Source organism: Macrobrachium rosenbergii, chromosome 56 (assembly GCF_040412425.1).
Source record: "Macrobrachium rosenbergii isolate ZJJX-2024 chromosome 56, ASM4041242v1, whole genome shotgun sequence".
Taxonomy (NCBI): domain Eukaryota; kingdom Metazoa; phylum Arthropoda; class Malacostraca; order Decapoda; family Palaemonidae; genus Macrobrachium; species Macrobrachium rosenbergii.
In genome coordinates, this window is record NC_089796.1 from 18523351 (window position 1) to 18534301 (window position 10951).

A 10951-nucleotide genomic window follows, 5' to 3' on the forward strand; every position below is an offset into this window, starting at 1 on the left:
GCTTATCAAAAGTACATACTTACAAGAGTAAATATATAAATTCTGCCTCAAAAACGTTTGTTCAAGGATTAATGAAACTGGCAACTCAAGCTACTTTGGTACAATAGAGAAACTAAAAACAGCTGATCGTTCCGAGAATCACGGATACTGTGCCAGAACAACCCTGCTAACAATAGCGAACTCATGAATTCTGTGATGTAACTTTTACGCTTGGAAATTTTTGCTACATTTTACACCTGCAGTGGTTGCTACCACGGCAAATGTTGCCTAGTCTTTTCACAGCCAAAATCGTTGCTTGGTAAATTTTAAATATGCATGAGGACCACGGTGCATGTCCGCATTCTTCAACAAGACTGATTTATCCCAAATATCTGATGTTCAAATGCTGTTGAAATTATCCATGTCAGGCGTAAACAAGGCGACCAGTTATGACTACATCTAAGATGTGCCAAACTTAATGGTCATAATGAAAACTTTTCAGTCACAGGCGTTTGCATGCAGTCTGTATAACAATCACGTACCAATACACATTCTGTAATCTTATGTTAAATTGTCAGGTATCATGTACGGAGTATATTACAGCACAGAAAACTTCCCTATAATCAATATCGCTTATAAGTCTATAAATGTGACAGAATGTACTGATACCCTAATGGACAGGTGTAATCTTATAATCCTGGTTCAAGTCCGTAAAGCTAAAGTTCGTAGCGAATCATGAAAAAATGTCAGTCATTTTTATAAAAAAAAAACAAATCTTACTCCATTACATTACTACTGAATCTAGTCCCTACGAGATACGATGCACATGCTTTCGAGTGGCATAATGACAACAGAGGAGATGGCAATGATGTGCTGAGTGAATAAATAAATCATGACTGCAAAATGTACAGCTCGCGTGTTTCATCCGTGTACAAGATCATAATGTACATTGTGGGGAGAAGGGTCTAAGATTCGTTCATGACGCCGTAATGTCAAATACTCGAGATAATTCTTCCATTTCTTACTCTGATACGTTTGTCATAATAACGCTTACTCATACTAACCACTCTTTACTTCTTCTTCTTTTAACGTGTTTGTTTTCCTAATTGTATGGGGTAAGCACGATGCCTTCTTTTGAAGGACTTTGATTTGGCCAGTCTACTTTAATTACTTGAGTAAATTCCGTCAACCCGAACAGGATGACGTCATGAGCAAAACAAAGACCCATTCTCCCTTCGCTGAAATTGTCATGAGCAGCAAACTAGTAGTGCCTAGTGATGAACGAACATACAAACACACAAACTAGTGACTTGCGGCAGTGCAAATGAACGGTGTTGGTGCTAGTGCAGTAGGATGATGCCAGGGAGGATGGTCAGCAGGCGGTCAAAAACGAGGGGGAAGGAGGAGGAGGAGGAGGAGGAGGAGGAGGGGGGAGAGGAAGAGGAGGAGGAGGTCAGCTCGGGTCATAGCCAGCGTGCAAGCGAAGCGGGAATTGAGAAATTCACTGATGACCAGAGCTTGTTTCCCTCACTCTCTCTCACTCTCTCTCTCTCTCTCTCGCTCTCTCTCTCTTTCTGTGCGGTGGATCTGTTTCTCTCTCTCTAGAACGCAGAACTGACCTCTTGGTCGCCCTCGACTCTTCCGTAGTGTCCCTCGGGTGAGGAAGTGGTGGTGGTGGTTGCTGTAGGAGGCGCTGTAGGAGGGGCCGCCGAAGAGAACATGAGGTCGTCCAGTTGCTGAGCCCGGTTGGTTATATGCTGGATGCGTTCCGTTATCGACTCCTGCGCGAGGAGGTTCTCGTTGTGGTCCTTAATGCTGCAAAGAGATGAAAAGTTTAGATATATATAACAACAAATATAAAAAGATAAAAATAATAACATTGGTCCTACACTTGAAACAGCACAATGTGCATTAAAAAAAATTATAATACACCATTTAATCACTTCTACGGTAATATATATTATATATATATATATATATATATATATATATATATATATATATATATATATATTATATATATATATATATATATATATATATATATATATATGACTAAATCAAATTACTTTCATTATCTAAATTTCTGTACATATAATTAAAGACAACTTTAAAATGTAAATATTAAAAATAATACTTCTGAGGATATTTGCAGCAGCATTTCGCATTTTTAGATTCCCAAAACAAGAATTCCCCAAAACTACTGACTTCGTCAGAATCAATGCCAAGATATCACGAAGGATTAGTACAACTAGTAAAACTTTTTTAATAAGAGGATGAAGGGAAAAGATTGAAATGCACCAAGAATACAGTTAGGCTCCTCCAAGATAGAAAAGGACAATTTCCTGAGGTTAAGAAAGCATGAAGTAGTGAAAATCCCTTATCTTTAAAAAAAAAAAAAAAAGGGTGGGGGAAAAAATACTAAGCTGCAGTCATAACACCGCAAAACTTCAAGACAGATATGGACAATAGTTACGCCGCTCTCGATTGCTGGTGCCAAAACTTCTAATATTAATCAGTCCAATGTAACATCATTATACAATGGGATGATTATAGGAAGTACAAGTTACTCGCGCTCTCACGAGCAAAAATAACCTTCATAAAACAAAGAAAAATGAAGAAGAATAAATTATGAGTGGTACAGGTGTGGTAAAGGTGAAAAGAGGAAGGTGAAAAGAGGGTAGGTAGGTAGGTAGGTAGGTAGGTAGGTAGGTAGGTAGGTAGGTGGGTGGCACCAGGAGGAAAAGGAAATAATCTGGCACTGATGCCAAGGACTATGTGGCTCCTGCTGGTGGCATCGGTTAGAGTCTAACATTTCATATTGCGGGCGCTCAGCCAATTCGGTCACACAGAAACACAAGTTTACACTGCAATAAACATGTAAATACATACAGTAACGTACAGTAACATATGTAAAACTGTAAAAATAGAGCGGTAGTTGTTGACAACTGGGGGGCGTAGCCTCTACCGGAACCACTGCTCTACATTCTCCAAACGAAAAATTCTACAATAACTTATGAAATGAAAAAATATAAGTAAATTGAAGTTCAACGTATAACCTCTCAGGAAGCACAACCAAACTTGAAAATACAATTATGAGAACCGGTAAAAAATTAAGTGGGGAAAATTATCTAAGTAATACATGTTGGAAATCGCTAGCCTTAAGGAAGCTTACACAGTATATGTACCGCATTGCCCCCACCAGGAATCTTTCGAGTAACTTTCAGGATTCAAGTTGTTTTTTACTTGTCATGAAAAAATCTACTGCTCTAATTTTTAGTGTAGTTTTTTCTTATTTATTCGCCTACATAAAAAAACTTATAATTTTATTTAAACTAAACAGTCATTACTGTTTTCGTTCTGTACAATACAAAAAATCACATCTTTTCTTATCTGTTTTGATCAACGTGAAGAATTAATCAGTGTTTAAAATCGAAAAGGAAAAAAATAAAGACAGTTTTTGGTTTACGTGCAAGTCTATCGCTTCCTTCATGGTCTACAAGCCTTGCTTTCCTTCAATATACACATCCCTCTACAATAAGTCTTCAACGATGACTTTCCAAGGCTTAATGTCGAAAGGTTTAAATGCAGCAATAAAATACTTTAAAACTTGAATGTCTAAGGCATAACTTAATATCAGCATCGATACCTAGAGTCGTTGGGACGCCATTTCACATAAGTCAACAAACCTAGTGAACATCTTTACAGTTACAACATGCAAAATGATAAAATGCAAATTGCCGCTTAAACAATACTGATGTACTGATGGGTATGAACGTCCTTAATGAGGAATAGGGGCAATACTCAGCATGGAAGCTAGATATCATATCTGTAGCAACAGCCGGTCGCCACATAGATAGAGTTCGACTGGAGAACCTGCCTCTTCCCCCTCACAGTACTTGAGAGATTCAAGAGAAGCACTGCAGGATATTAAGCCTAATGCCTGTTATCATTATGAGCAGCCCTGACTACGAAGAAAAGCATGGATACTAAATAAAGTCTAAACCGGAAAGAGTCCAAGGACGAAAACTGGCCAAAAATGACGGCAATACAAAAAAGATTAGAGACCTCAAGTCCCCATCCATAGGACGCTACGTACCTTCCCAAGCTCAGACCAAGGTATCTTCATTCTGCATACTCATAATAGACTAGTAATGAGTTAATTATCCGTACAGTAACGTTATCATACACAGGATAATTGTAGATATACACTGTATTTTACCATAAACAAATTACGTCTTGGAACACTGTAGGATCTGTTGTTGTCGTCACCACAAAAGTTTCAGGACTACAAGTCAACATCCAAATAAGAACAAAATGATACTGCTAGAGCAGTAACGTCCACAATGAAGAGGTGACATGATACTGTGAAATTTGATGTGGTGACAATAAATAAATATCTTTTAATCTTCGCAGATATGGTTATTATACGAAATCTGAGGACCGGAGACGGGATGAACCTATGCCATTCATTCGTTCAGTCAAGAGAAACAAATTAGCCTTTGGGGCCGGCCTAACAACCAAAGAAACATGGCCAACCAGTTATAACTGTTTTGATAAATTGACATAGAAACAAGAACTTATGTAGTATCATGTCAGCAAATTAACAAAACACTGACATTTATCAATAGCGTTAATACAATAAAAACTATTGGTAAAAAAGGGGAAGAATTTCAAAGTAAAAATTCTAATAATAAATTAATCAGAATCCATACGACCCAAAAAAGCACTTTCAACAATCACAGGAGAATTCCCTTTAAGCAAAGAAGCACTTCCTTCAGGCAAAGAATCATTCCTCGCGTCTTTATCCATTGAGCTCTTCAAACCATATCTCCTGCTGGTCCAGAATTGGGCATGACTCATCGGGTAATAATACGGCGGCTCAGTCACACATGAATAGCCCTGCACACAGGATGTGGGCATAAGATAGAAATTTTATTTGGCAAGCAGATTACATTCGAACCAGTGAACCCATACCGTTAAAAATGACGGTAATATAAGAGTGGGTCGGGACGGAAGGAACCGACCTTGGGGCTGTTATATACCGTCCCAAAGTTTGAATTCTGCATACTGGTATTAAACAGGGGTCAAAGGTGAAAGAGGCTGGACCCGGCATGGACATCGACAAATCTAAATGGTAAGTTTAGTAGACGTAGTCTACCTGTTTACTCAGAAAAAAAAATAAATAGATGGATTCACCCATTCATAATATATACAATACAAAGAGTGTCGAGACTGCTACAGGTGTAGCGCGGTCAGGGTTGGGAGGCTACATCTACCCTTTCCACGAAAAATTCATCATTTGCCTGTTGCCCACCATGTGAATGACATATCTGGTTAGTCAGCTGTGGTGTGTTACGGCCAAATCGGGAAGGAAACGGATAACAATTTCATTCCAAGGCTTAACAAAGAACTTTAGGAAGTGCCCTTTCAGGTTAGAAAGTTGGAAAAGAAGAGGGCTACAAGCCCAGGGCCAATAATATGGAAAGCAGCCAGGGACAGCGAAAAAAAATACAAATGAATAAACCATATACGAGAAACTACATAGAAAAACAAATAAGATCAATCAATTACAGTACGAAATAAGGTTCATGTGAGCCAGCACAGCAAAAACCATTTGCACAAAGTTTTGAACTTCTGAAATACCAATGATTCAACTACATGTCTATGAAGATCATTCTCTAGGTTGGTTACAGCTGTTCTGGAAGACTGTGTGGAGATGAACATCAAAAGAAAAGGAAAGACTGTTGAACAAATCACTGCAATGCAGAGCAGTGAGCGCATGCTTTTTACTTTGGTTAAGGAAAAACTCAAATTATTCTTATTAAAAACAAGGTGCTTTTTTCATCTTAGTTATTCAATGCACAGGTATCCTTTCCCAAATATAAAGCATCAATTTTATTTCTCAATAAATAAATTTCGGAGACACTTTCTTTCCAAATGAGATGTGTCTCCATGGTCACTCAAGGCCAGCAGACCCAACACAGGGTGCCAGCCAGACGTACGAAGTTATATACACGTCCAATATTGAGATCCGCTTGCTTGCACCTCGAAATACACAAGACGTAAATGCACTGGTAAACAGAATGAGTTGCATTCTCATCAGATGAGGTCCTCACTAAAAATAAGGCAATGCTGGTGACGAACTGACTTTAGGAGCGACGAAGTGACTGTCGCACTGGTAAGATACGTACACAGACAAAATATCGTGATTTATACCTTTCCTTCGCCTTACGGTTCCTTAAACGTAAAACTGAGATAAACAGAGCATGGAAAATTTTTCAAGGTAATTACAAAGATAACTTATTATTACGTTTCACTGGATTACCTGTGGCTTAATGGTCTGTTTAATGTGCATGTAAAAGAAATTAAGAAAAATAAAATCTAAGTAAATAATCATAATGATGATTAAGTATTAAGGGTCTCAGACAAATACCCAATAGTGATGTTCGGCTAAACGTTAACACATAGAGGAAATTAAGCGGGAAAAAATCATATTAAGAAAATAATAATGATGATTCATCAACAAGTCCCAAAAATACCTTTATCATGATTCGATTATATATATATATATATATATATATATATATATATATATATATATATATATATATATATATATATATATATATATATCATATTAAAGAAAATAATGATGATTGATTTATCATGTCCCAAAAATACCTTTGTCCTGATTCTATTATATATATATATATATATATATATATATATATATATATATATATATATATATATATATATATATATACATACATACATATATATATAAATATATATATATATTTATATATACATACATATATATAAATAAATATATATAATCATACACTCATTCACACACACAATATAATATCTATATAAATATACAAACATAATTACAAAGTGTGTGCGCGTGGGAGGTTACACTTACTGAAACATGACGCAACTCTCAGGCAAGGAATTTCCCACTGCGAAATGAGTTCAGCCATCCCTCATGACCCCGGAACTTTCACCAGAGAAAGGTAAAGGCGTTCCTCGAGAAACAGCATTAAAACAAACACCCTTTCAAACGATCAACACACAAAATATTGTCGAGGATTATTCCGCATCTTTTCACTGGTACAGCTGTTTGGCCACATTTCCTCCAACGCCAACGGCAACTGGATCAAAAGGTTCGCTTTTTATTGGCTAATTCTTATAGTCAGTACATCTGCCTTTTTGCTCGACTAATAATATATTACCGGGGCGCATTCCATTTCTTAGAACAGAATACAGTATGGATTTTAGGCCAAAGGCCAAGCGCTGGGACCTATGAATTTATGCAACGCTGAAAATGATATTGACATTAAAAGGTCTGAAAGGTGCAACAGGAGGAAAACCTCGCAGTTGCTCTATGAATCGATTGTTAGGAGAGGGTGGAAAGTAAGACTGAGGAAAGAGAATATCAACAGAGATACAGTAAAAGGAATGAAAGGGGTTGCAACTAGGGGCCGAAGGGACGCTGCCTTCAGTAATGCCTACAGTGCACCGCATGAGGGACACTGACGGCACTACCACCTGCTGGGATTCCATTTCTTAGGCTAATATTTTACGCTCGAAACATTTTCCTTTTTTATATCTAACGTTTTATGGCCAGTATATTTTCCCTTTTCAGGCTAATATTCTACGACTAGGACCTAGTTTCAGTACAGTATTCAGAATAATTCCCTCACCTTTTACTTATCGAAAACTAGTTTCAAGGCACATTAATACATTGTCTACATTTAATTTTTACCCTGTTTGCTTACGGCACTACCCAATACTCATCATATTAGTCTCCATTCCATTCTTCGATTCTGGAACATCTAAATACTTCAAATTATGTACTGTTTGTTTAATAATTTTATGTGATTAACACTTTCATATTAATCGTTAACTTTTGGCCCATTTTCTCTTGATTTCACTTTCTTACATAAAGTTGATGTCATTGACATTTCATAGTTAATCGTTAACTTTTGGCCATTCTTCCCTTGATTTCACTTTCTTACATTACATAAAGCTGAATAAACACAATTAATGAAAGAAAACTTTTTGTCACAACCGCAGAGGTTGTCAATGTAGCAAGAATGCAAATACGGATGGTTGGAGAAGAACGAAGGTTCTCTGGATAACCGGAAAAGTAATGAATTTTATATTATGCCAACAATTTATGCTCATAAACGCCTAAGCATCACCCTTGTAATTCTTGAGGTATTGTTTTTTAAACCCATAAAGAAGCTATCAGTATATTCTTTTTAAAGAAAGTATATCATCTTAGCACTTATGAATCTCTCTCTCTCTCTCTCTCTCTCTCTCTCTCTCTCTCTCTCTCTCTCTCTCTCTCTCTCTCCTTCTACTTTTGTCACCCATACTGCAGTGAGCAGAAAGGCTCACATCAAAGTGTATAACTAAAGAACAACAATAAAACGGAACAAAACACTCTTTCATCGTGATGGAAAAAAGCACAGAATAAAAACATTGCTGAAAACTTTTGGTTTTAGGTAAAAATGCGATTTTTCCATTCGCTTCTAGTTGTAAACTGGCGCTTTCCCAGAAGCCCCTTCCACAACCTTTTTAAACTCTGGTTGCCCAAACAGAGCGAGTTTATGGCTGCAGAAATCAGCCGAGCGGCAGCTGTGAGCTAGGAATTGTTAGGGCTACGAACTCTGGCCTTTTCCGCCTTCGAAGCAAGCACTCAAAAGCAACCAGAGGTAAGTAAACACTTTTAAAGTAAATGGACTAGGCAAATACTTTATATACAAAAGGGAGTAGGCAAACTGTTGTAAATGAAAAGAAATTAAGCAACCATTTCTTAATCGAAAAAAATTAAGCAAGCGCTTCTTAGGTAAACGGAACCAAGAAAACACTTTTAAAGAACTAAGCAAACGTTCATTAACTAAACTGAATTAATCAAACACTTTTTAAGCAAATAGTTCAAAACAAGCACTCTAAAAGCAAGGGAGTTATGAAAACACTACTCAAGCAAATGGAGTAAAACAGACCTAAACAGTCCACTTGCAAGCAATTTGTAAGTACAGTACACAAAACCAAGCAAATACCTTTTAATATACAAAACTCTGGGAGAATTTTTTGACCCAACGGAACTTAGCAAATACTCTCGGCAAAGGTTTTATAAGGCCACGGAACTAAGCAAACGCTTCTGACCAAATGAAACTAAGGAAACACTTGCGGCAAATAGAACTAAAGTATCAATTTTCAATTAAAAAGAACTAAGCTAAAATTTTTGAGCAAAGCGGACCGAAGATGCCACTTCTCAAGAACAGGGAAGTATTTCCTTAATCCCACTTTTTTACAAAATGTAAACAGTTGGGATTAAGCAAATATTCTTAAGCAAACAGAACTAGACAAACACTTTATATGCAAATTAAACTTAGCAAACACTTTTAAACAATGAGAATAGAAAAATAAACTTTTTCTAGTAAACGTAACTAACACTGTTGGAGCGCTAGCAACAAAATTTCACCCCCTGCAACCATTTGGACGACCTGGGGATGTGACATGAATCTGATGTCGTCGATGAAACATGCTAAGTAAAGGGGCCCCACACACTGAATCTTCCACGCAAAAGTGTGAAATGAATTCTGAACCACGATAACGATCTGCCTGGTACCCGGAAGCTGCCATGGCCCGTTATGAAGACAATAAAATTTGACCTCAAATCCCTTTCTAGATCTACCCGAAGTAAGCTGTGTGTGTGCTTTTTTTTTTTTTAATGTGAAAGCACACAGAGGGGTAACGCTATGATCTTTGTTTATATGAGGGTTAAACAGACGGGCAACTTCGTATTATCGTCTTGCTAAGAACTAAATGATCATCACCTCCATGTCTTTCTTGTGCTTCATCTTACACAGGTCTCCACGAGACATCTCCATCTCATCTTCACCATTATCTCATCCATTTATGGAACCCCCGTAATATCCCTTGTTTTATTTCTTACTGTCATCTGACTCCTAATATTCTTCTGAAATACGTATTATCAAATCGACAAAATCTTTTAGATATTATTTTTCATTTTCATACAAACAGTCATGTCTGTATTACAATGCACATCATACTAGGCTTACTGAAAGGGAAAAAGCAAGTGACAATGATTATAAGTGGGGTCCACCCACGAAAACAAGAGAGTAGACCACTTATGAAATAAGCGGTTACAGGCGTAAAAAAATAAGACACTCTATTCAAATTTGACCATAAAAAGCATATTGATACCAAGAACAAAATTAATGTATAACATCCCAGGTAACATACTACTATAAATTTAATTATTCATATTTCATCAATCATAAAGCTTTAATTTTAAAAAATTGCCTTTCAAACTTAATTGCTCACCAGAACGCCGGACTCTGATATACTTTCATGAAGATTTATCCAGTTGGTTTTAAATAAAATTAGTGATACCTGATAAGCAGGAGTAAAACCAATCACACTAGGCAAAATAGTTTGAATATTTAGGGATTTGTCCTAGACCTTCAACTAACTTTCCATGACCTTGTCATAAATATTCATCTCTATTATTGTGCTTTCCTCCTGAGAAACAGTAGTACCCAAAAATAAAACAAACAGAAATGAACCTAATTACAAGAATCCAAAAGCTTGTATTAGACCTATGGGAACCTTTCGAGGAATTTTTCATGAAAACCTTCCATACTGAATTTTATTTATTTATATTTATTTTTTTTTTTTGGCAATCGAGTAAATCCATATTTTAAAAATGGAAAAGGACCGACAAGCAATCTGGAAAACAAATAAACAATTAAGTGCAAAGAACTCCTTCCTTGTGGAAGGGGTTCGCAGATACGAGGATTGCTGAAAATACAATCCTTGATACTTTTCTGTTGAATAAGCAAATTGTTAAAGAACCATGTACCAAGTATATCACCACGAGAAGGATTAAAAAGCCTAAACAGCAGTATAAGTCAATATTCTTTTTATA

At 36.6% G+C, this 10951-nt stretch overlaps 1 protein-coding gene across 15 annotated transcripts in view; it reads right to left on the reverse strand.

Moving 5' to 3' along the window:
- Positions 1-10951, reverse strand: part of LOC136836607 (titin) — a 356015-nt gene that overhangs the window by 304919 nt on the left and 40145 nt on the right. For all 15 annotated transcript variants that reach the window (XM_067101069.1, XM_067101067.1, XM_067101061.1 and 12 more), the window contains one exon: positions 1599-1794. In XM_067101069.1, the coding sequence (XP_066957170.1) occupies positions 1599-1794 (196 nt within the window). The remainder of the gene's footprint in view (positions 1-1598; positions 1795-10951) is intronic.